The sequence below is a fragment of the Rhinoraja longicauda genome, chromosome 9, assembly GCF_053455715.1.
Source record: "Rhinoraja longicauda isolate Sanriku21f chromosome 9, sRhiLon1.1, whole genome shotgun sequence".
Taxonomy (NCBI): Eukaryota; Metazoa; Chordata; class Chondrichthyes; order Rajiformes; family Arhynchobatidae; genus Rhinoraja; species Rhinoraja longicauda.
This window is the reverse complement of record NC_135961.1, coordinates 56,968,230-56,995,321: the sequence shown is the minus strand read 5'-3', so window position 1 is coordinate 56,995,321 and position 27,092 is coordinate 56,968,230. Positions and strand designations below refer to the sequence as shown.

Here is a 27,092-nt window from a genome sequence, read left to right as displayed (position 1 = left end):
TTCTATAAGATCCCCCCTCAGTCTTCTAAATTCCAGCGAGTACAAGCCCAGTCTATCCAGTCTTTCTTCTTATTCTTAGCTTACTTTGGAGTATGGGGCATACTCGTACCTCATGAGTTAGAATATGGCTAACTTATATGAGGTATATTAGTTAGCCGCATTTAACTCATAAGAGGATCACATATACCTCATCTGAGTTAGCCATACTCTAACTCACATGAGATATGGGTATGCCTTGTACTCCATTGTAAACTAAGGTTAATGAGGTTGAATTTACAAATCGCCATTCTGACAAAACAATATTTCCTTCTCTAAGGATAGCAATGCACCTGTAGCACCAGTGATTAGTACAGGTGTCAGGGGTTATGGGGAGAAGGCAGGAGAATTGGGTTGAGAGGGCAGGACAGATCGGCCAGGATTGAATGGCGGAGTAGACTTGATGGGTTGAATGGCCTAATTCTGCTTCTATAACTTATGAGCCGGTAGGGGTTTTGCAACAGTTGAATAGTTTTGCAGTTACTTTACCTGATATTTTTGTTATTGCCCTCAGTTAAAAAAAAAATACTGAATTTGCCTTTCTCGAAATTGTGAATGTAAGCACCTACATTCTGCACCAGTGACTGTACTCCACTGTGACATATTTTATTATTTGAATTAACCTACCATTTCCCTGAATGGGGCATTGGTACACTGATGTAAAAAGTATTGAATATTGTTCATTGTGAGTTATTAAAATGATTCCTTTGTTCATGAGCAAAATGGCCACGGCGCTGGGCAGTCAACAAGTGCCCGAGATTTCTGTCGTCGGTAGAGTCTGACTGCAGCTGAGCTCTGCAGAGACAACTTTTGATTTCCTTTTTCAAATGCTTAAGAAATAATTTGCTACCAAGTAGTAATTCAGCTGGTAGGATCTTGAGCAGCTGCATGCAAAACATTTCCTTTTGTGGCGTTGCAAAGGGCCCTGTGCTATCCTCTAATAATCCAGGCACTTTTTCTTCCTCTTAAATTACTTTTCTGATCTTCTTTAGAATCAGCTGTTCAGGACTAGCTCATCTGTTCATGTGTTCATAAGTGATAGGATCAGAATTAGGCCACTCGGCCCATCAAGTCTACTCCGCCATTCAATCGTGGCTGATCTATCTTTCCCTCTCACCCCCAGTCTCCTGCCTTCTTCCCATAACCCCTGACACCCGTATGAATCAAGGATCTGATCAATCTCTGCCTTAAAAATATCCATTGACTTGGCCTCCACAGCCGCCTGTGGCAGGCTTGTGGGGTTGTCTGCTGCCCAGGTGCTTGCTGCATGTTGAAGGGGTTGTTGTGAGGGAGAGGAGGAGGTTGGAGGGAAGAGGTGTGAGGTTGGGAAAATGCGTATACCAAATGAGAAATGTACTAGCCCCTGGAGCATCTAAAATGAAGGTTTGGTGAAACTCTCGTCAGAATCAGGAGTTGGACTAGGATGATGTTAAACTGGAAAGGGTACAGAAAAGATTTATGAGGCTCTTCAATAGACAATAGACAATTGGTGCAGGAGTAGGCCCTTCGAGCCAGCACCACCATTCAATGTGATCATGGCTGATCATTCTCAATCAGTACCCCGTTCCTGCCCTCTCCCCATACCCCCTGACTCCGCTATCCTTAAAAGCTCTATCTAGCTCTCTCTTGAATGCATTCAGCAAATTGGCCTCCACTGCATTCTGAGGCAGAGAATTCCACCGATTTACAACTCTCTGACTGAAAAAGTTTTTTCCTCATCTCCGTTCCAAATGGCCTACCCCTTATTCTTAAACTGTGGCCCCTAGTTCTGGACTCCCCCAAACATTAGGAACATGTTTCCTGCCTCTAACGTGTCCAACCCTTTAATAATCTTATATGTTTCGATAAGATCCCCCCTCATCCTTCTAAATTCCAGTGTATACAAGCCTAAGGACTCCCAGGACTCGAGGGCCTGAGCTATAGGGGCCGTTGAGCAGACTAGGACTTTATTCCTTGACGCGTAGGGGGGTGAGGGATGATCTTATGGAGGGAAATAAGATCATGAGAAGAATAAATAGGGTAATTCAATGGGGCTGGTGTATTCAAGAGAGAGTTCGATATAGCTCAGGGCCAACGGAATCAGGGGATATGGGGAGAAAGCAGGAACGGGGTACTGATTTTGGATGATCAGCCATGATCATATTGAATGGCGTTGCTGGCTCGAGGGGCCGAATGGCGTACTCCTGCACGTATTTTCAATGTTTCTCTGTGTAAATGCACAGAATCCTTTACCCAGTGTAGGGGAATCAAGAACCAGAGGACATAGGTTTAGGGTGAGGGGGGAAGGATTTAATAGGAACCTAAGAGGGCAATGTTTTTACACAATGGAGGAGGTATATGGGACGAGCTGCTGGAGGAGGTAGTTGAGGCAGGTAATATCGCAATGTGTTAAAAAAACATTTGGATAGGTACAGAGATAGGATAGGTTTAGAGGCATATGGGCCAAATGCAGGCCGACAGGAATAATGTTGATGGGGCATGTTAGTTAGCATGGGCAAGTTGGGCAGAAGTGCCTGTTTCCACGCAGTAAGACTCTATGACTCTGCGACTGAATACTATCCTTGATGCAATGATAGCCACTCTTGAGTAGATGTAGTAAATTCCAATAATGTTGAAAGACTGGAGCGAATAGGCTTGTATACACTGGAATTTAGAAGGATGAGGAGATCTTATCGAAACGTATAAGATTATTAAGGGGTTGGACACGTTAGAGGCAGGAAACATGTTCTCAATGTTGGGGGAGTCCAGAACAAGGGGCCACAGTTTAAGAATAAGGGGTAGGCCATTTAGAACTGAGATGAGGAAAAACTTTTTCAGTCAGAGTTGTGAATCTGTGGAATTCTCTGCCTCAGAAGGCAGTGGAGGCCAATTCTCTGAATGCATTCAAGAGAGAGGTAGATAGAGCTCTTAAGGATAGCGGAGTCAGGGGGTATGGGGAGAAGGCAGGAACGGGGTACTGATTGAGAATGATCAGCCATGATCACATTGAATGGCGGTGCTGGCTTGAAGGGCCGAATGGCCTCCTCCTGCACCTATTGTCTATTGTTTATTGTCCAACAGTGTCTGATTGTGCTGTTTCATAGTTGTCCCAATTTTTCCTTTAATGGCACTTTCTTCATTACTGGAAAAGGGTTGGATTTGTGTTCATTGCAAGGACAGCTCCTTCCCTCTGTCACCAGGCTTCTGAGGGATCCTTCCCTAAGCTGGAGTACCGCCTGATTCACATCTACCCCATTGCAGACTTTGTCTATGGAACTGATGTGCGACATTGCTGAGAACTGAGCACTCTGTATCTTCCCCTTTGCTCTACCTATTGTGTGTGAGTTTGACTGGATTGTATTTATGTATAGTATTATCTGATCTGATTGGATTGCATGCAAAACAATTCTTTTCACCCTACATCGGTACATGCTACAATAACAAACCTATTATAATTCTGTGTAGCATTTAATTTAGTTTAGAGATACAGCATGGAAACAGCCCCTTCGGCCCACAGCGCCCGTGCCGACCAATGACCATCGGTACACTAATTCTATGTAATCCCAGTTTCACAAGCTACACAATAGGGGCAATTTCCAGAAGCCAGTTAACCTACAAACCACGTCTTTGGAGTGTGGGACGAAACTGGAGCACCGGAAAATAACCCACGTGGTCACAGAGAGAATGAACAAACTCCGTACAGAAAGCACCCATTCCTTCTCTCCTGAGATGCTGCCTGACCTGCTGAGTTACTCCAGCATTTTGTGAATAAATACCTTCGATTTGTACCAGCATCTGCAGTTATTTTCTTATAGCACCAGTAGTCAGGATTGATCCCGGGTGACTGGCGCTGTAAGGTAGCAGCCCTCCAGCTGTGCCACTGTGCCACCCATCGTTTATGTTTAGAACGTTAATTAAAAGTGCGTTGGGATAGATTAATAGTATATATTAATAATATCCAGTTGTTAGGAAAACTTCGGAGTGTCAAGATTATTAAAGTCAATAGTCAATAGTGGTTTATTTGTCACATACACATAAATGTGTAGTGAAATGAAACATTACCCGCAGTTGAACAATAAGACCAATAAGATTAATCAATAAAAATGCAATAACACATACAATCACAAACTAACACCAAACAAAAAGAAACATCCATCACAGTGAGTCTCCTCCAGTCCCTCCTCACTGTGATGGAAGGCCACAATGTCTTTTTTCTCTTCCCTGCCGTCTTCTCCCGCGGTCAGGCTGTTGGAGTTGCCACGTCGGGGCGGTCGGGGCTCCCTATATTGAAGCCCCCGCTGGGCGGTGAAAATCCCGCGGCCTATTTCAGGCCGCGCCGGACGGTGAAAGGTCCGCGGCGGGCCGACCCAAGCCCCGCCATTCGGGGCGGGCGAACACGCTGCCTCTGCCGCTGCCAGAGCTCCCGATGTCGGCCCCCATCCAGGGGCCTGCGGGCTTCCGACATCCACGCGGCCCGCGCCGGAGCCTCCGGAGACGAATCGCAGCCGCTCCCGCAGCATCCGCAGGCAGCCAGCGCCGCAGGTGGTGAGTCCGGGCCGCGGGCTCTGCGAACCAGAGCCCCAGGTGGTCCCAGGTGCATGGCCGGTGGTAGGCCGCAACGGGAACGGAGACACGACACAGAAACAAAGGTCGCGTCTCCGTTCGGGAGAGAGAATTTTACAGTTCCTGTTCCTTCCCACCCCCGCCCCAACATAATACAAACCCTACACCATATTAAAACTACAATTCATACAAAAACAACAAAAAACACAAAAGACAGACGGATTGCAGGCAAGCCGCAGCTGCGACCGCAGCGCTGGCTCCTCCTCAAGGAGTACAATTGTATCAGGTAATTGTAGGTGTATCTGGTCAAACTGTTGCTTTGCTCACAGAGTAGTGGTTGGGTGGTTGAAGATGGTTTGATAAAGGCCGGAAATATGTTTATATGCCAACTGAAGCATCCTGGCAGCACGATGTCAGACAGCTCCAATTCATTTCCTGTTGCCGTATGATGGTTTCAGAGATAGCACAGCATTTGAGACGATGTTGTTATTTGAAGCTAGACTGAGTAAAATCAGATCGGCATCATTATGACTTTGGTTTTGTTTGAGAACTCCTCTACCTGCCCCGAAAACAGTGCAGTTGATGGTTCACCTCATAAAGACCCTCCACGTGGATTGTGGATGTGATTAAGTTGTAGAAGCAAAGACCTGCAGATGCTGGTTAATTTGCAAAAGGACCCAGAGTGCTGGAGCAACTCAGCGGGTCAGACAGCATCTCTGGAGAACATGGATAGGTGATGTGTCGAGCCACTTTCTGGGTATCGACCCGAAACGTCACCGACTGTGTTCTACTAAGATGCTGCCTGATTTTCTTTTGTTTAGTTTTGAAATACAACGCGGAAACAGGCCCCTCGGCCCCTGGTCCGCACCGACCAGCGAGCCCCGCACTTTATCGTTTCCCTGCACACACTGGGGGTAATTTTACATTCATATCAAGCCAATTAACCTAAAAATCTGTACGTCTTTTGAGTGTGGGAGGAAACCGAAGATCACAAGGGGAACGTACAAACTCTGTACAGACAAGCATCTGTAGTTAGGATTGAACCCGGGTTTCTGGCTCTGTAAGGAAGTATCTCTACTGCTGCGCCACCGTGATCTGCTGATTTACGCCAGCACTCTGTGTCCTGATTAATATTGCCTGTCGGGGTTAAGCCATGGATAGTTTGATAAGCCATGGATAGTTTGATCAGGGTTTGATCAGGAATGTGCTAAACCAGGGACAGTTGTTCAAAGCTGCTCAGTACTCATCCAGTAGTTGCTTCAGAGAGTTGGATGATATTTCCATCCTGCCTTAGAGAAAAACCCTTAATAGTCACAGGGTCTAAACTCTGGAACTCCCAACCAAGGATACAGGGAATTTCATGCCGCCAGTCTGGGCTGGATATTAATTTGGCTTCAGACTTGGAAGACAGCTGCATTACCCATAGTTCCCATTAATGCCAAAATGTCAACTTATAAAGCACCCTGCAGAGAATCACCCAGGTTCGTGTTTAGATGAGGCCATTTGGCCCATGGAGACTGTTCCAGCTCTGTGTATGAATGATGTGGCCAGTTCCCCTCTGCTATTGCCGTAGGTTTGCAAATTGTTTTTGAAGTACTTCTCCGGTTTCATTTTGATTGAGTCGCGATTGAGTCTGCAAACATGAACCCAACACCAAACCCACTTGCCCCAACCATCACCAAATCCTGGCACGACATTCCAGATTCCCAACCACCCATTATATATCAGTGTGGTAAAAACAACCTGAGCATCTTCATCAAACAAAAGGTGATGCTGAGCCACACGCAGGCAGGGAACCAAAGGTTTGGAGAGAACGTAGAACGGAACTCGCTCAATAACTGTCCCTTCAGCCTGTGCCAAATATGATGCCAACTCTTATCTGCCTGCACATTATCCATGTTGCTCTATTCCCTGCATATCCATGTGCCCTAACCAAAATTCTCTTAAATGCCATATCTGCCTCTGTCACCAACCCCTGGCAGAACATTCCAGGCATTCACCACTGTCTGTGTTTTTAAAAAAAAAATTGCCCTGGAAATTTGTTTAAATTTAGTTTAGTTTAGTTGAGAGATACAGTACAGAAGCAGACCCTTCGGCCCACCGTGTCCGTGCCGACCAGCGATCCTCGCACATTAACACTATCCTACACACTGGGGACAATTTAGAATTCTACCAAGCCAATGAACCTACCATACAAACCTGTATGTCTTTAGAGTGTGGGGGGAAACCGAAGATAGACAGACAATAGGTGCAGGAGGAGGCCATTCGGCCCCTTCGAGCCAGCACCGCCATTCAATGTGATCATGGCTGATCATTCTCAATCAGTACCCCGTATCTCCAGATCTCGGAGAAAGCCCCGCAGGCCATGGGGAGAACGTACAAACTCCGTACAGACAACTTAATTCATTTACAAGATGATAACATATCTAGTAAGACCAGCATTTATTGCCCATCTCTAATTGCCCTTTCTAAAATGGCGGTGAGCTGCCTTCTTGAACCATTAAGGTTCTTCTGGTGGAGGTTTCTTGAACTATTAAGGTTCTTCTGGTGGAGGTTTCCCCACGGTACTGTTGGGGTGTTTCAGGATACATTTCCAAATCAGGCCAGGTGCCCGGCTTGGAGGGGAACCTGCAGGTGGCGGTGTTTCCCCTGTGTGCTTGCTGCTCCTCTCATATCTGATGGTAGCTGTCTTAGGTCGGAGGGAGTGGGGGAGTGAGTGTTTACAGCTCCAGTGGTGGAGGGATTGACTCTTCAGGTGGGTGGCTGAGATGCTGGTGAACTGGTCGCTTAGTCATTGATGGTGACAATCCTATTATGTTGTTAGAGCTCCACTCTAGTGGAGAGTATTCCATTACATTGATATTGTAGGAGGTATAAATATTTTGTGATATTAGGATGAATAATTCCCCAGGGTCTGATGGAACCATCCCAGTTGTTAAGAGAGGCAAGAGAGGAGATTGTCTTGATGTTATTGTTTGTTTATTTTTATGTATGTGTATGTATGTTTAATTTAGTTTAGAGATACAGCGCGGAAACAGCCCCTTCGGTCCACCGAGTCCGCGCCGACCAGCGATCCCCGCACATTAACACTATCCCGCACACACTAGGGACAACTGCACAATTTTACTGAAGCCAATTAACCTACAAACCTGCACGTCTTTGGAGTGTGGGAGGAAACCGGAGCACCCGGAGAAAACCCACTCTGTCACAGGGAGAACCTACAAACTTTGTACAGACAGCTCCCATAGTCAGAATTGAACCTGGGACTCTGGCGCTTTAAGACAGCAACTCTACCGCTGCACCAATGCACCACCCCGTCAAATAGGATTGATAAATATCAGTTGCAATTGCTTGAAATCAGGCCTGTGTGCAAATGTGCTGTAAGCTGGCATTAACCCGAAAGAGAATCAGTCTTGATTAATACGGGTGTCAGGGGTTATGTGGCGAAGGCAGATGAATGGGGTTGAGAGAGAAAGATAGATCAGCAATGGTTGAATAGTGGAGTAGACTTGATGGGCCGAATGGCCTAATTCTGCACCGACGACTTGTGAAGTCTCTGAAGTATAACCGAGCCTGTTGTTCTGTGAGCTTAGGCAGAGCTGTGTGTGTATGTGTGTGCCTTGTGTGTGTGTGTGTACCGTGTGTGTATGTACCGTGAAGAATCTGAACAATTAAAATTCCGTCTATCTAATTAAAATTCAGTTCGTGTTTTTATTTCCTTTTGAATCTGACCTTTGGACCTTCCATTAAGTTTTCAGCCTTGCTTGTGAATCGAGCAAGCTGATATTTCTGGGCTGATATTTTTGGCTGCTCGAAAGATTTAGTCGCACAGGCAGGAAGTTCTCTGGGTTTTTAAAAATATTGTTGTTGTTGCTGCTGCACTTATTTTAAGATCTTTGGGATGTGCCCTGTCGAGTGTCCGATAAGCAGCCCAACCAAACGGTGCTGGCATTCCCGAATGGAACGGATTTGTCCCTGGTGGTCCTCTGGCTCAACGGGAATGTGGGAGGGGGGGGACAAAAGAGCCTTTTGTTTGCGGTGAAGTAAAGTGCTGGATTCCAAACAGACTGCACAGATTTTGACGCTGCAGCTCGGCCAGAGATTGGTTCTGCCCTCCCAACAATGTCAGACAGGGCACCAAACCAAGCAAGTCAATTTAACCCCTTTTATGCTGGATCTTCATGAATTGCACAATGGCGCAGCGGTAGAGTTGCTGCCTTACAGCACTAGTGACCCGGGTTCGATCCTGACTCCGGGTGCTGCCTGTAAGGAGCTTGTATGTTCTCCCCGTGACTCTAGTGACCATGGGCGGCACGGTGGCGCAGCGGTAGAGTTGCTGCCTTACAGCGAATGCAGCGCCGGAGACCCGGGTTCGATCCTGACTACGGGCGCCGTCTGTGTGGAGTTTGTACGTTCTCCCCGTGACCTGCGTGGGTTTTCTCCGAGATCTTCGGTTTCCTCCCACGCTCCAAAGACGTACAGGTATGCAGGTTAATTGGCTGGGCAAATGTAAAAATTGTCCCTAGTGGGTGTAGGATAGTGTTCGTGTGCGGGGATCGCTGAGCAGCGCGGACCCGGTGGGCCGAAGGGCCTGTTTCTGCGCTGTATCTCTAAATCTAAATCTAAACATGTTTTTTTTCTGGGTGTTCCGGTTTCCTCCCGCACTCCAAAGACATACCGTTAATTGGCTTCTGTAAAAATTGTAAATTGTCCCAAGTGTGTGTAGGATAGTCATAAGGAATAGGAGTCGAATTAGGCCATTCGGCCCATCAAGTCTACTCTGCCATTCAATCATGACTGATCTATCTCTCCCTCTTAATGCCCTTCTCCTGCCTTCTCTCCATAACTCCTGACACCCGTGCTAATCAAGAATCTATCTATCTCTGCCTTAAATATATCCACTGACATGGCCTCCACGGTCTTCTGTGGCAAAGAATTCCACAGATTCACCACCCTCTGACTAAAGAAGTTTCTCCTCATCTCCTTCCTAAAAGAACGTCCTTTAATTCAGTGGCTATGGCGTCTAGTCCTAGACTCTCCCACTAGTGGAAACGTCCACTAGTGTTAATGTGTGGGGATCGCTGGTTGTCAGAGACTCGGTGGGCCGAAGGGCCTGCTTCCACGCTGTATCTCACAACTAAACTAAACTGATGCCGTAGGTAATCCAACTTTGAACAAACATCACATAGTCAGATCCTACCTAACCGGTTTAGATGCCACGTATCAGTCAGGAAGGACTTTGCTGTTGTTGATGCAGTGGGTTAGCCTGTTGGCCTTTTGTATTGCAGTTGCCAGTAAATGTATGTGAGCGATACTCTTAATGGTCACGGTCTCTGAAGCTTTTCTTTTTAAACTGGTGCGTGCTGACCAAAGATACTAGAGGAGCAAGATGGACCACTCCGTTGAAATCGCCTATACTGAAGTGTAGTTCGCCAAGGAGCGGAACGTCGGCCATTTTAGTAAGCAAAACCCGCCGTTCGCTATATCCTCTCGCAGTGTAACCAGTGTTTTGGGGGAACAGTATGTGTGATGTTACCATAAAAATGCAGAATATATCTCATCTATCAATTCACAGATTTTTGTTGTTTTTCTTTTAAAATGTTTCTGCAAGTTTCTGCAAGTTTCTGCCTACTAAAATGGCGCCGTGACATACAACAGTCTTTAGGGTCAAGTGGTCTATCTTGCTCTGCTCTATTATCTTTGGTGCTGACTGAAGCAGGGTTGACTTGGTTGTTTGGGGTAATAGAATTTTATGTCCTGTGGTCTCTCATTGCATTCCATTCCCATGCTTGTGTGGAGGACTGGAGGTAAAGATCGCTGGTTAAAAATAAGGGTCTGCTCACTTAAAACTGTTGAGGCGAGAGGTGTCGCGAGCCTTCGGGACTGTTTCCCAATGCACAGTGGAAGCAGCTCCATTGAATATTTTTAAAACAGAGGTTGACAGATTCTTGATTAGCAAGGAGGCGGGGTGGGGATGAAAAGTTTAGTTTATTGATACAATAAAAACAGGCCCTTCAGCCCACCGAGTCCTGAGAGGCTGCCTGACCCGCTGAGTTACTCCAGCATTTTGTGTCTACCTTTGGTTTAAACCAGCATCTTCAGGTTTTTTTCCTACAAAACTTTAGTTTACTCTATTGTGCAGGATACATTGCCAGCTGAACCAGTATATTCACCTAACATAATTGTATCATCCCTGGGGCCATTGTAATGGCCATGCCAAGCCTGGGTGTGTTTGTGTCAGTATTAAGCCAAGAAATTTATTGTTGCACTCATTGTTTTTTGCTTAATCTTCTCAAAACATGACTTTAAATAAACCATTAAAACTTTTGTTTTAATCAGTATGAGGAAGGATCTCAACCCGAAACGTCACCCATTCCTTTTCTCCTGAGAGGCTGCCTGACCCGCTGAGTTACTCCAGCATTTTGTGTCTACCTTTGATTTAAACCAGCATCTTCAGTTTTTTTCCCTACAAAACTTTAGTTTACTCTATTGTGCAGGATACATTGCCAGCTGAACCAGTATATTCACCTAACTTAATTGTATCATTCCTGGGGCCATTGTAATGGCCATGCCAAGCCTGGGTGTGTTTGTGTCAGTATTAAGCCAAGACATTTATTGTTGCACTCATTGTTTTTTGCTTAATCTTCTCAAAACTTGCCTCTTTGCCCAAGATTTTTGACGTCTGTCTCAACATCTCTTAAGAGGTGCTATGTGATATCTTGTGGTTAACATTGTTTATTTATTGCCAACCAACATCCTAGAAGTGTAGAAACAAGGAAATACACAGATGCTGGTTTACCAATGAAAGACACAAAGTACTGGAGTAACTCAGAGGTATTTCTTTCACAAAATGCTGGAGTAACTCAGCAGGTCAGGCAGCATCTCAGGAAAGAAGGAGTAACTCAGCGGGTCAGGCAGCATCTCAGGACAACATGGATAGGTGACGTTTCGGGGTGGGACCCTTCAACATCTTTGGTGTCTGTTTAGTTTGTCACGTTTACTGAGGTACAGTGAAAAGCTTTTTTCTTGTATGCTATCCAGTCAGTGAAAAGACTATACATGATTACAATCGAGCTGTCTGCAGTGCACAGATACAGGATAAAGAGAATAACTATAGTGCAGAGTAAAGTTCATGTGATAGGAGTAGATTAGGCCATTCGGCCCATCGAGTCTACTCCACCATTCAGTCATGGCTGATCTATCTCTCCCTCTCTACCCCCGTTATCCTGCCTTCTCCCCATAACCCCTGACACCCGTACTAATCAAGAATCTATCTGATTAAAGATAGCTTGAGGATCTCCAATGAGGTAGATGGTAGCTCAGGACTGCTCTCTAGTTGTTGATTGGATGGTTCAGTTGCCTGATGACAGCTGGGAAGAAACACATGTCCTTGACAGCAGGAAGCCGTGTGGGGTTAATGCTGATAAATCCTATAAGCATACAAGAGCTTGGACTTCCTTTAGTGACTTTCAACCTTTAATACCAAGTGCGGCAAGCACTCTTGAAGCTGATGCTCAAAACTGTGGACAAAGAGGTAGATTTTAAGGAAGAAAAAAGGAGAGCGAGAGAGAGAGAGAGAAATGTAGGGAGCGGATTTCGGAGTTTAGAACCCAGGCAAATGGAAGGATTGGAAGAGCGGAGTGATCTGAAGAAGGGTCTCGACCCGAAACATCGGCCATTCCTTCTCTCCAGAGATGCTGCCTGTCCCGCTGAGTTACTCCACCTTTCTGTGTCGACGATCTTATAGAGGGCCGTGAGGCTGTTTAATTTGGTTTAGTTTAGATGTACAGCATGGGAACAGGCCCTTCGGCCCACCGGGTCAGCGCCGATCAGCGATCATCCTGTCCGCTAACACTATCCTACACACTCGGGACTATTTACAATTTTACTGAAGCCAATTGGCCTACAAGCCTGTACACCTTTGGAGTGTGGAAGGAAACCGGAGCACCTGGGGAAAACCCACGCGGTCGCGGGGAGAACGTACAAACTCCGTACAGACAGCCTCAGTGGTCAGGTTGAAACCCCGGGTCTCTGGCGCTGTGAGACTGGAGGAACGTACAGTGAGGGAGAGAAGGGCAAGGCCATGGGAGGTTTGAACGGAAGAGCTTTAAAGCCGAGAAACAACGCCATTGTGGAGTCAGTGTACATCACAGAGCTCAAGTGTGAGGGATGAATGAGACTCGCAGTTAGAATAAGGGCAGTCGGCCAGGCCACACGTGCTTGCTAATCTCTGCAAAATCCTCTGACCTTGCTGAGAGTAATTTTGGGATCGGGTGATGGTGTAAAACGCCCACTGTTAGTTAGAGAGCCCATTCATTCTCTCTCTCCGCTTGCTTCTGTTTCGAACAAGACTGAGGTTGCTGCTTACGAGTCAGTCTGACTGATATGTCAGGCTTTGCACCATAGCCGGGCATCAAAGTTGGCCCGCAAAAGTCTAGGCTCTCCCAGGTTGGAGGGGAGATCATTGCACCCTATGAGGAACACCCAAGCTGTCGCTCCTTGAGTAGAAAGCAACTGCAGGTGCTGGTTATAATGAAGATAGGCATAGACAATAGACAATAGGTGCAGGAGGAGGCCATTCGGCCCTTCTCCCCATACCCCCTGACTCCGCTATCCTTAAGAGCTCTATCTAGCGCTCTCATGAATGCATTCAGAGAATTGGCCTCCACTGCCTTCTGAGGCAGAGAATTCCACAGATTCACAACTCTCTGACTGAAAATGTTTTTCCTCATCTCAGTTCTAAACGGCCTACCCCTTATTCTTAAACTGTGGCCCCTTGTTCTGGACTCCCCCAACATTGGGAACATGTTTCCTACCTCTAACGTGTCCAACCCCTTAATAATCTTGTACGTTTCGATAAGATCTCCTCTCATCCTTCTAAATTCCAGATATAAAAGTGCTGGAGTAACTCAGCGAGTCAGACAGCGTCTCTCCAGAAAAAGGATGGGTGACGTTTCGGGCCGGGACCCTTCTTCAGAAGAAAGCCTGAAGATGGGTCCCGACCCAAAACGTCACCCATCCTTTTTCTCCGGAGATGCATTCTGGCCTTCCATCACAGTGAGGAGGGACTGGAGGAGACTCACTGTGATGGATGTTTCTTTTTGTTTGGTGTTAGTTGTGATTGTATGTGTTATTGCATTTTTATTGATTAATCTTATTGGTCTTATTGTTCAACTGCGGGTAATGTTTCATTTTACTACACATTTATGTGTATGTAACAAATAAACGACTATTGACTATTGACTATTGACTGAGTTACTCCAGCACTTTATGTCTGTCTGTCTTTATTTCCTTCACTTTATTGCGAGCTGGGCAGAGAGATTCTCAGCTACTTGGGTCCATCACACCTCTTACCGAGCAGCAAAGAGGCCGTAAAGATTCCGAAGTATAACTCTGTCTGAGATTGTGTTTGGTCGTTGGGGGAATAGGAGGAGAGAGATTTTGGCCTTTGTCCCAGTTCTTGGCAGAATGCGCTGTGAGAAATTGCACAGTTGGATAAGATTGCGGAGAGAGAGAGAGAGAGAGAGAGAGAGAAAAGACTGATTGAAGGAACCTGATTGTGAGTGTGAAATGGGCCCTGGGAAAGGCCGTGCTCTGTCGAGGGTGTTCTGTGATGCTGTGTTAGAGGGAACTGCTGGGAGACGGGGAGGGTGGGGGCAGAGCAAGAGAATGGGGGAGAGCGTGGGTGGGGAAGAGAGAGTGCGTGTGGGGGGGAGTGTGTGGGTGGGGGAAGGGAGAGAGAGAGAGTTGAGGCAAGGAAGAGCAGGGGAAGGAAAGGGTGGGAGGGGGGAGGGAGAGAGCGGGAGGGAGGGAGAGAGAGTGAGTGGGGAGAGATGGAGGGCGAGTGAATGGGGAGAGAGGGGAGGGAGAGAAAGAGGGGTGAGTGAGAGTGAATGGGGAGAGAGGGGAGGGAGAGAAAGAGGGGTGAGTGAGAGTGAATAGGGAGAGGGGGGACGGAGAGAGCGGGCGAGAAGTGGGGAGGGAGAAAATGCGTAGTGGGGGGGGGGGGGGGGAAGAATGGGGAGGAGGGTCCGGAGGGAATTGAGAGAGGGGAGTGGAGGAGAGAGGAAGGATAGAGAGGGAGAGAGAGGGAGAGAGAGAGAGACAGCTGCATGCTTACTGCTTGTGATTTTTTTCCTTGCTGGCCTCCACATATCCCAGTGGAGAGACGTCATAGCTCAGGAATAGTTCAGTGCGTTTTCCTGCCCGTGGTTGGGCTGGAGTCTCGGTGCCTTGCAGCCGTCCTGTAGACAGAGCCGTGGTGCCAGGGGGGTGGCCGCTGCTGGAGACCTGTGCCTGGGGGCTGAGGTAGGGGCTCCCTGCTCTGCAGGGTCGATCCTTGCCGTCACCGACCGGCCCGCCGGCCCAGGAATGCCATCCGAGCCACACATGCCGATGAGCGTAAGTCCTTATTTATAAACCTGACCGTTTGTTACTCTGCTGCCCGCCCGCGCCAGTTGTCGGGACAGCTGAAAGGACACTTGCCGGGAGGGTGTGTGTAGCTGGGCCGCTGCCTGCCGGCGTGTGTTAGTTCCTCAGCCCCTCTCTCTCTGCAGCAGGCTCCCTCGCTCCTCAGCGCCGCAGTTTCCCTGCTACAAGCAATGGCTGATTGTTGGGATGCAGACTCTGAGCTCCCCGAGTGTCACTGTGACATTACCAGGCAGGTCTTTGCTCATTCTCTTTCAGATGCCGTCTGCTGCTGCTGCTGCATGCTTGGCTGCAGATCCAGTGCATTTGCATGCATCGCATTGCTAACTCGGTACCTGGCCCCTCTCCACTGACTCTCAGTTTGAAGAAGGGTCACGACCCGAAACGCCACCTATTCCTTTTCTCCAGGGGGGCGTTCCGACCCGCTGATTTACTCCAGTTTTTTGTGTCGATCCTCGGAGTTGTTGCATTCTCCAGCTTGTTGCCTTCTCTGTTGCTGCTCTCTGTATCTCATGCTCTCTGTTTCCTCGGGCAACTTACAACCCAGCGGTATGATAATTGATTTCTCTAACTTCCAGTAACCCCTTGCTTTCCCTCTCTCTCTCCGACCCTCCCCCACCCTAGTTCTCCCACTAGTTTCACTGTCCTGATTAATGTTACTGGTTTTATGCCTCGTTGTCACCTTCCCCTCATCTAACAATGCACATTTTCCTTCCATCGTCTGCTTTGATCTGCCCTTTTCACACCTTACCCTTCCATATCTCTGGACTCTCCCTCCCCTGACCCTCGGTCTGAAGAAAGGTCTCGACCCGAATCGTCACCTATTCCCTCTCTCCAGGGATGCTGCCCGTCCCGCTGAGTTACTCCAGCATTTTGTGTCTTATCTTTCATTTTCTGAGTTGGAAACCTTTGCTGCACTTTCTACTCCTCCCTCCGATGAAGGGGCCAGTAAACCACCAGCAAATCGAGGTTGCAGCCTGGCAGCTGAATTGCTCTCATTCAATTTAAGAAAGAGTCACAGTGCCAGAGACCCGGGTTCGATTCTGACCCTGGGTGCTGTCTATACGGAGTTTGTACGCTCTTCCTGTGATATTGTGCAGGAAAGTGCTAGTGTACGGGATGGTCGCAGGTTGCCACGGACCAAAAGAAATCGAGATAAAGTGGTGGAGAAACTCAGTGGGTCGGGCAGCATCTCTGGAGAACGTGGATCCGTGACGTTTCGGGTAGGGACCCTTCTCACGGGCAGGAAAGCTGCAGGAATAACACAGGGCGCGCAGTGAGAAAGGGTCCCGATGTTGGGGGAGTCCAGAACCAGGGGTCACAGCTTAAGGATAAGGGGGAAGTCTTTTAGGACCGAGATGAGAAAACATTTCTTCACACAGAGAGTGGTGAGTCTGTGGAATTCTCTGCCACAGAAGGTAGTTGAGGCCAGTTCATTGGCTATATTTAAGAGGGAGTTAGATGTGGCCCTTTTTGCTAAAGGGATCAGGGGGTATGGAGAGAAGGCAGGTACAGGCTACTGAGCTGGATGATCAGCCATGATCATATTGAATGGCGGTGCAGGCTCGAAGGGCCGAATGGCCTACTCCTGCACCTATTTTCTATGTTTCTATGTCTCGCAGACCTCCTGTTGGAGAAAGGGGGAGAACTTCTACCAAGTGTGTTTATTCTCAAAATGCTGGAGTAACTCAGCAGGTCAGGCAGCATCTCAGGAGAGAAGGAATGGGCGACGTTTTGGGTCGAGACCCTTCTTCAGAGTGTGTGTTCTACCAAGTGTGTGTGCCTTGTGGACATTTTGCAGTGGAGCAGTAAAATGTAGAAACAAGGGACTTCAGATGCTGGTTTGCAACAAAAATAAACCCCCACTAAATGCAGGAGTAATTTGGCGGCTTCTCTGGAGTACATGGATGGGTGACGTTCGACGAGGTTGGGGGCCTACTTCAGACTGATTGTGGGATTTGGGGGAGGGGGGTAGATGAGGCTAGAGAAGATGCATGTGATCCTCTCTCTCTCACCTGGAAGGACTGCTGGGGTCTCTGGGTGGAGGTGAGGGAGGAGGTACAGGGACAGGTGTTGCATCTCCTGCAGTGCAGGGGAAAGTACCTCCGGGGGAGATGGTTTGGGTGGGAAGATATGAGATATGAACAAAGGAGTTGCAGAGAATGCGGTCTCTGTGGAAGGCGGAAAAGGGTGGGGGTGGGAAGGTGTGACTGGTGGTGGGGACACGTTGGGGGGTGACAGAAATGTCGGAGGATGATGTGTTGGATGCAAAGGCTGGTGGGGTGACAGTATAAATAGGGATTGTGTGCACGCAAATGAGATGAATTTATCTTGGCATTATGTTTGGCACAGACATTATGGGCCGAAGGGCCTGTGGCTTTACTGTTCCATGTTCTATTGGTAGGAGAATTCAAAGTTTATACTTGGTAAACCAACCAAGCAGAATATGAGGTGTTGTTCCTCCAGTCCGGAGATGAGGGTGGTGAATCTGTGGAATTCATTGCCACAGATGGCTATGGAGGCCCAGTCAATGGATATTTTTAAGGTGGAGATTAGTACGGGTATCTGGGGTTATCGGGAGATGGCAGGAGAATGGGGTTGAGAGGGATAGATCGGACTTTACAGTCTTTACAAGCACTAAACGTTATTCCCTTATGTATCTGTACACTGTAAATGACTCGATTGTAATCATGTAATGTCTTTCTGCTGACTGGTTGGCACACGACAAAAGCTTTTCACTGTACCTCGACTCGGTACACGTGACAATAAATTAAATTAAACTAACAAAGATCAGCCATGATTGAATGGCGGAGTGGACTTGATGGGCCGAATGGCCTAATTGTGCTCCTATAACTTATTAACATGAGTAAGCACGGTGGCGCAGCGGTAGAGTTGCTGCCTCACACGCGAATGCAGCGCTGGAGACTCGGGTTCGATCCTGACTACGGGGCTGTCTGTACGGAGTTTGTACGTTCTCCCCGTGACCTGCGTGGGTTTTCTCCGAGAACTTCGGTTTCCTCCCACACTCCAAAGACGTACACGTTTGTAGGTTAATTGGCTGGGCAAATGTAAAAATTGTCCCGAGTGGGTGTAGGATAGTGTTAATGTGCGGGGATCGCTGGGCGGCGCGGACCCGGTGGGCCGAAGGGCCTGTTTCCGCGCTGTATCTCTAAATCTAAAATCCTTCCTTTAGTTCATGATTGATCTTATTCATACGCCAATTTACTAACCTCATGTCCCTTCATTCCCTTAGCATCTGAAAATCTTATTAAAATACCTTCCGCACCTGTATCCACCTGTATCTCACCTGTATCACTTGCCAGGCTTTGTCCTGCCCCCACCTCTTTTCCAGCTTTCCCCACCCCCCAGTACAAGTAACCTGACCCCAAAACCCCTATCCACGTCTTCCAGAGATGCTGCCTGATCAACTGAGTTACTCTAGCACCTTGTGCGCTTTTTCTTGTAAATCAGCATCTGCAGTTCTTTGTGCCTCTACAAAATATTGATTTAGTGACGTAACTTTTTCACTTCTCATTTGAATGATGCAAGAATGATCCCAGGAATGAGTAGGTTAACGTATGAGGAGCGTTTGTCGGCACTGGGCCTGTACTTGCTGGAGTTTAGAAGAATGAGGGGGGACCTCATTGAAACGTACAGAATAGTGAAAGGCTTGGATAGAGTGGATGTGGGGAGGATGTTTCCACTAGTGGGAGAGTCTAGGACTAGAGGTCGAAGCATCAGAATTAAAAGACATTCTTTTACGAAGGAGATGAGGGGGAATTTATTTAGTCAAAGGGTGGTAAATCTATGGAATTCTTTGCCTCAGAAGGCTGTGGAAGCAAGTCAGTGGATATATTTAAGGCAGAGATATATAGATTCGTGATTAGTATGGGTGTCAGAGGTTATGGGGAGAAGGCAGGTGAATGGTGTTAGGAGGGGCAGATAGATCAGCCATGATTGAATGGCGGAGTTGACTTGATGGGCTGAATGGCCTAATTCTGCTCCTATCACTTATGATCTTATGATATAATGTTCCAGATGTTGCTTGAGCATGGGCATCTTCCAGCCCTTGCCTTTCGAGTTGGACCTTTCACTGTACCTCACAACTCAAAGGTAGTGAGAGTGTCTGGGACCCTGGTGAAAGACTGGATAAACAGCCAGTTGTTGCCAGTTGGGGCGGCACAGTGGTAGAGTTGCTGCCTTACAGCACTCGAGACCCGGGTTCGATCCTGACTACGGGTGCTGTCTGTGTGGAGTTTGTTCATTCTTCCAGTGACCATGTGGGTTTTCTCCGGATGCTCTGCTTTCCTCCCGCACTCCAAATTCGTACAGGTTTGTAGGTTAGTTGGCTGTTGTAACTTGTCCCTAGTGTGTAGGATAGTACTAGTGTACGGGGTGATCGTTGGTCTCAGTGGTCCGAAGGGCATCTTTCTGCACTGTATCTCTAAAGTCTAAAGCTCGTCTCCTCATCAGCTTAATTTGAGGATTGAGTAATGAAACGGCTAAGGATTAGAGTGGGCGAACTTGGCGCCAATTGAGACGTGGGAAAAGTTAATGAAAAGTTACTGAGAGATCAGAAAAAAAGTAGAGATTGGTGGAGGAGGGTGGGTAGATATAAAATTAAAACCTTCAACCAGAAACAACAAGTATTTCAAATTTTAATAATTTCTGCGATGGGGGTGATTGGCAGATCATTACCTTGTTAATTGGAGGTATTTATTCACAAAATGCTGGAGTAACTCAGCAGGTCGGGCAGCATCTCAGGAGAGAAGGAATGGGTGACGTTTCGGGTCGAGACCCTTCGGAAGAGTCTGAAGAAAAGTCTCGACCCGAAACGTCACCCATTCCTTCTCTCCTGAGATGCTGCCTGACCTGCTGAGTTACCAGCATTTTGTGAAATAAATACCTTCGATTTGTACCAGCATCTGAAGTTATTTTTTTACACCACCTTGTTGATTGGAGTTGATGGACAAATGTATTAAGCATTAACTTGTTAAACCGTTAATTGCCTGATTAACTTGCTATGGGGTTTCCAACAGGCAATTAATGGATAATTGCTGTAAATTCATGAACCTTGTGGAAGGTCGAGGGCAAGCTGTTGTGTGAAGCTTGCTTGAAAGGGTGGCGCACATCAGCACTGCCTTGAGGAGATTGCCATTCACGCCACACATTTTCCATGCCCCAAGTTATGGACATCTTGCGCACTGCCGCTTCCTGTGATAAGAGGGTGCATCGTTCACGTACTTCCTGACGATATTTTTGAGAGTAAGCATTAGAGTCATACATTGTGTGGCACAGCGTGAAAAGAGGCCCTTCTGCCCAACTTGCCCATGCCGACCTTTGGAGTAAGAATCTTTTTTTCTTCGCCGCTATAAAGGTGGATTTAGACAGATGCAAAATGGTGTTAAAAGTTTGTTTGGACCCATTTAAGTTGCTGGTTGTCGGCATTGAGCACGTTAATACACGACAGGTGATTAAAACAAAATCAGACACGGGTGATTCGTACGGGTGTCTGGGGTTATGGGGAGAAGGCAGGAGAATGGGGTTGAGAGGGAGAGATTGATCAGCCATGATTGAATGGCGGGGCAGGCGATGGGCCGAATGGCTTAATACTGCTCCTACACATTATGAACTTATGAACTAGGCGACAAGCAAGCAAGGGCTCGATAAATCTCACTGAAGTTAGCACGGTTTCATCTGGCGGTCGAGTTGCAAATCGAAACTCTCGTCTCCAACTCCTGCCTTTCCGTCCCATCCTGCTGGCCTCTGTTTAATTTAACACTTTCCCCAGGCTGTTGGTTACCATCATTGTTCACATCTCCTTCATTCATGCTGTCTACCAGCTCACTCTTTCTTCCAGTTTCCCTCGTGGTTTCTATCTTTATTCTGATCGACTGGCAGATTTGGCTACAATAGCAAAGACCCTAAAAATCCAAGAGGAGACGGGCAGTAGGAAGAAAGATGCTTGGTTTTACGTAGAATGGTCTTGGCTCGGCCCAATTCAGAACAACCAACTTAGAAACGAACGAAACTTGCACTTCCACGCAAGGTGACGTTTGCACCTTCATGAATACTGCAGCCGCAGAGATATTTAGATACGTCGTAGATAAACACAAAGTGCTGGAGCAACTCAGCGGGTCAGGCAGCATCTCCGGAGAAAAGGCATGGGTAACGTTTTGGGTTGGAGCCCTCCTTCAGTCTATCTCTTTTCTCCAAAGATGCTGCCTGAAGAGTTACTCCAGCACTTTGTTTATCTTGGACCTAAACAAACATCTGCAGTTCCTTCCTATTACATTAAGATACGTAGTGCTGTCTTCATAGAAATATAGACATGATATCATAAGCAGGCTGTATAAGTGATGATGATCGAGGAATCATGCTAGCCAGGCCGCCTTACTGTTTGAAATAGTGTCTTGTTATTTTTTACATTCGCTCAACAACACCTTGTTTGAACATCTCGTTCACAAGACAACACCTCCTACGCAGAGGTATCAGCTAGATTTTGTGCTCACAGCTCTGGAGTTAGACAATAGACAATAGACAATAGACAATAGGTGCAGGAGTAGGCCATTCAGCCCTTCGAGCCAGCACCGCCATTCAATGCGATCATGGCTGATCACTCTCAATCAGTACCCCGTTCCTGCCTTCTCCCCATACCCCCTCACTCCGCTATCCTTAAGAGCTCTATCCAGCTCTCTCTTGAAAGCATCCAACGAACAGGCTTCCACTGCCTTCTGAGGCAGAAAATTCCACACCTTCACCACTCTCTGACTGAAAAAGTTCTTCCTCATCTCCGTTCTAAATGGCCTACCCCTTATTCTTGAACTGTGGCCCCTTGTTCTGGACTCCCCCAACATTGGGAACATGTTTCCTGCCTCTAATGTGTCCAATCCCAATCCCCTAATTATCTTATATGTTTCAATAAGATCCCCCCTCATCCTTCTAAATTCCAGTGTATACAAGCCCAATCGCTCCAGCCTTTCAACATCGACTCGAACCTTTAGCCTTCTCGCTTGGGAAGCAAGGATATCAGTTTAGTTTATTGTCACGTGTACCGAGGTACAGTGAAAAGCTTTTGTTGTGTGCTAACCAGTCGGTGGAAAGACCGTACATGATTAACATCATGCACAGCTTGAGGTAAATACAGCTGGAGGACTCGTTACGCGGTTCTTATGCAAGATTTGCTGCAATAAAGCACCATTGAATCATTGAGCAAAGAGGTCAGAAATATTCAACTCTGACCTTGCCTGAAACGTTATTCCCTTGTATCGGTACACTGTAAATTGCTCGGTTGTAATCATGTATTGTGTTTCATTTGCCACGTCTCTTCTGGCTCCACCTTGAATTTGTAAAGGATGTTGATTCAAAAAAAATCTACATCGTATGCAAAAATAAAGAAATTCCTCACCTTGCGAAACCAGTTTCAGCCGAAGCTGTGACGTATGAGCTGGTGCTTGCACAGGGAGGCTTCCATCATCCCAAAGCAACAACCGCCGGGAAACAAGACAAAATACCCGTCCCTACATCATCAACTCGCTAAATGTCAATAAACTTTGCTACCAATATTCCCTTTACCCAAGGATGATAAGGGAATGGAATATGTTACCACCCAACACACGCGCCGCTCCCGATGTTCAGTCACTTAAACAGGGGATTGAGCAACTAGAGATCTCCTCAACTCGGTCAAAAAGGGCCACTTCAAAATGTAATCACTACTCTACTCACTCCCACCTGCGCGAGATAACCACTTATGAGGTGTTTGCGCAGTAATCAAGCAGAACCTGGACCACTTCCAGCTGCTTGGGTTATCTGACTCCTTCCGTCCAACAAGGCCGAAACTGAACCCTGAGAGTGAGCAGTCTATTTGAGTTCACTGTCGCTGCTTATGTTCTGATCTTGTCCTTAGCTGAACTTGGGCCCTGGTTAATGAGACCCAGGACGGTCTTTCATGTTGGCAGTTGTTCTCAACAGGAGTATTTGGCAACGCACCATAACCCGGTCACCTCATGTCCCCGTGCAGTGCAAAGCGATGCTTTGTGATGTGATTCAGTGTGTGTTTTACTTTACACAGCGTGTGTTTACAAACCTGTCCTGGTGCTGTAAGAATTTCATTGTTCCGAGCCGTAGACAATTGCTATGGCAATAAAACGTGCACTTTTTATGTGCGGGGCAACACGGTGGAGCAGCGGTAGAGTTGCTGCCTTACTGCGCCAGAGACCCGGGTTCGATCCTGACCACGGGTTCTGTCTGTACGGAGTTTGTATGTTCTCCCCGTGACCGCGTGGGTTTTCTCTGGGTGCTCTGGTTTCCTACCACACTCCAGAGACACACAGGTATGTAGTTTAATTGGCTTGGTTTAATTGTAAATGATCCCTCGTGTGTAGGATAGCGTTAATGTATGGGAATCGCTGGTCGGTGGGCCGAAGGGCCTGTTTCCTCGCTGTTTCTCTAAACTAAACTAAATTTAAATCCAAAACTCTTGACTCTCTTGACACTTGATTGTTGGGATTTCCAACAGTACTTCATTGGTTAATTCTCTTGTGCTAATTGAAGAATTATCTTCTCAACCCTCTATCCCTAAAGTGGAGTCTCACCTTCCCAGTGCACCGCTAATGTTCTGTGGCGTGCTGCTCTCTTTTATAGACAATAGACAATAGGTGCAGGAGTAGGCCATTCAGCCCTTCGAGCCAGCACTGCCATTCAATGTGATCATGGCTGATCATTCTCAATCAGTACCCCGATATGTTCACACTCTGGGCGAGAGAAAACCCCTAAGTTAATTGCGAACCAGTTGGAAAGCACTCTGGAAAGTGCTGGAGGAACTCAGCAGGTCAGGCAGCATCTGGGGAGGGAACGGATATTTCTAGTGTACGGGGATCATTGGTCGGCGCTGAAGGGTCTGTTTCCGCGCTGTTTCTTTAGAGTCCAAAGTAAAGGAAGGGCAGGCGCGTTCCGTCAGACCCTGAAGAAGGACCCCGACCCGAAACATCGCCAGTCCGTTCCCCTCCACAGACGCTGCCTGACCCGCTCAGCTCCTCCAGCACTTTGTGTTTTTTGCTCGATTCCTTCAAGTACGGGGTCTCTTGTGTTTTTCTAGTGAAAGCACTCTGGTTACGCACCAACATCAAAAAACTGCCGTCTGCACTGTGACTGCCAGGCACGGTGGCAGGTGGGGGGATGTCATTCAATCTCCTCGAGCTGCTCTGCCACTCAAGCAGCTCTGCCATTCAAGCAGCTCATTGCGAGAATGTTGACCATTGACATCTATTTATACCACAGCCCATTGCTGTTATCTGTACTCAAAAAGATGCCTGTACACACCATTGATAAACATGCACATCACGTGGTCGGAAAGCAAACTAATGATTTTTAGTTCGAGATTCGGCATGGAAACAGGCCCTTTGGCTCACGCCGACCAACAATCACCTGTACACTAGTTCTATCGTAGGCACTAGGGCCAATTTACAGAAGCCAATTAACTTACAAACATGCACGTCTTTGGAGTGTGGGAGGAAACCGGGCCATCATGACGAAACCCATGGGGTCACAGGGAGAACGTGCAAACTCCACACAGACAGCACCCATAGTCAGGATTGAACCCGGGTCTCTGGCGCTGCAAGGTAGCTGCTCTACCGCTGTGCCAATGTGCCACCCTAACATCTTAGAGGTGCCGTTATGCGCGTGCTATCACCAAAAAATCATTGCTGTAGCCCTTGGTACACCCATCTACCGAAAATTCTATCATTCTGCTCGAATGGCCCAGTTAACTCCATCTTCCCAGTTCAGTGGGAGAAAGATTTTTAGATTTTGAGTCATAGCATCATACAGTGTGGAAACAAACCATTCTGCCCAATCTGCCCATGCCGGCCAACATGCCCCAACTGCACTAGTCCCAGCTGCCTGATTTTGGCCCCTGTCCTTCTAAGCCGATCCTACGGCCAGCACTCTCTGTTTTTCTTCACACAGAGAGTGGTGAATCTGTGGAATTCTCTGCCACAGAGGGTAGTTGAGGCCAGTTCATTGGCTATATTTAAGAGGGAGTTAGATGTGGCCCTTGTGGCTAAAGGGATCAGGGGATATGGAGAGAAGGCAGGTACGGGATACTGAGTTGGATGATCAGCCATGATCATATTGAATGGCGGTGCAGGCTCGAAGGGCCGAATGGCCTACTCCTGCACCTATTTTCTATATTTCTATGTCTATATACATGTATCTGTTTTTTAAGCGTTGCGATAGTACCTGCCACAACTACCTCCTCCGGCTGTTAGTTCCATAACACCCACCAACGCTTTGTGCAAAATAAAAAGTTACCCCTCATGTTCCTATTAAATCTTTCCCCCTTCACCTTAAACCCATGATCTGCTATTCATTACACTCCTGAAAGAGCCCAAGTTAAAGATTGTACCTCTGAAGGTTGAGAAATAATAAGGTTAATCTTTAATTAATTCTAGCCACCTGAATCAGAGCATCCTTAATGCCTTAAATTCCAAGAAACACAAGTTGACTCTTCTTCTTAAGCCCTTTGCTCCTCTAGGGAGCATAGGCCATTGACAAATGTCCTCCACCTCACTCAGTTGTTGGCGGTTCTTTCGAGATCTCCCCAGTTGAGCCCACTCCCAGCCATTTCTGCCTGGACACCTCTTCTCCAGGTGTTCCTGGGGCAGCCTCTTCAAGTTGACTGCAGGCCAATAATTCACCTACTTTAGAATAGGCACTCTACATCCACGATCACATCATCCTTACCAAGTTTGGAGATACGGCGTGGAAACGGGCCCTTTGGTTCACTGCGTCCGCGCTGACCAACAATCACCCTTGCATTAGAAACATAGAAAATAGGTGCAGGAGTAGGCCATTCGGCCCTTCGAGCCTGCACCGCCATTCAATATGATCATGGCTGATCATCCAGCTCAGTAACCTGTACCTGCCTTCTCTCCATACCCCCTGATCCCTTTAGCCATAAGGGCCACATCTAACTCCCTCTTAAATATAGCCAATGAACTGGCCTCAACTACCTTGTGTGGCAGAGAATTCCACAGACTCACCACTCTCTGTGTGAAGAAATGTTTTCTCATCTCGGTCCTAAAAGACTTCCCCCTTATCCTTAAGCTGTGATCCCTGGTTCTGGACTTCCCCAACACTAGACACTAGCGACAATTTACAGAAGCCAATTAACCTATAAACTTGCACGTCTTAGGGCACCCGAAGGAAACCATCCGATCCGGTCACGGGGAGAGCGTGCAAACTCCGTACAGCCAGCAGCCGGGGCCAGGATCGAACCTGGGTCTCTGGCACTGTGAGGCAGCTGCTGTGCCACTTTGCCGCCCTGCTGAGGGAAGCCGCTGAGGGTCGAGCCCAGTTTGATTGGGATGAACATTCACCCCGCTGTTTTCCGTTTCAGAGTGAAGAAGCTAAAGGAAACGCTGGTTGCCGTGCAGCAGCTGGACAAGAACATGAGCAGCTTGCGGTCTTGGCTTGCCCAGATCGAAACCGAGCTGTCCAGACCGATAGTCTACGAGTCCTGTGATTCTCATGAAATACAACATAAGCTCACAGAGCAACAGGTAAATGGACAGCACCCGTAGTCAGGATCGAACCCGGGTCTCTGGCTCTGTAAGGCAGCAACTCTAGATTTAGATTTTTAGAGATACAGCGCAGAAACAGGCCCTTCGGCCCACCGGGTCCGCGCCGCCCAGCGATCCCCGCACACACTTACACTATCCTACACCCACTAGGAACAATTTTTACATTTGCCCAGCCAATGAACCTACATACCTGCACGTCTTTGGAGTGTGGGAGGAAACCGAAGATCTCGGAGAAAACCCACGCAGGGAGAACGTACAAACTCCGTACAGACGGCGCCCCTAGTCAGGAACGAACCTGAGTCTCCGGCGCTGCATTCGCTGTAAGGCAGCAACTCTACCGCTGCGCCACCGTGCCGCCACTTGCGTTTCAGTGAGATCCCCTCTCATTTTGCTTAATTCAAAAGAATAGATGTCCAAATAAAATCAGAACACAAAATGCAGGAGGAATTCATTCTGACTGGACCCGAAACGTGACCTATCCATTCCATCCATTGATGCTGACTG

General features: G+C 47.5%; 1 protein-coding gene across 16 annotated transcripts in view; it reads left to right on the top strand.

The window, feature by feature from the left end:
• LOC144596779 (nesprin-1-like) overlaps positions 1-27,092 on the top strand; it is a 468,061-nt gene that overhangs the window by 391,504 nt on the left and 49,465 nt on the right. For all 16 annotated transcript variants that reach the window (XM_078405564.1, XM_078405576.1, XM_078405565.1 and 13 more), the window contains one exon: positions 26,405-26,567. In XM_078405564.1, coding sequence (XP_078261690.1) covers positions 26,405-26,567 — 163 coding nt within the window. The remainder of the gene's footprint in view (positions 1-26,404; positions 26,568-27,092) is intronic.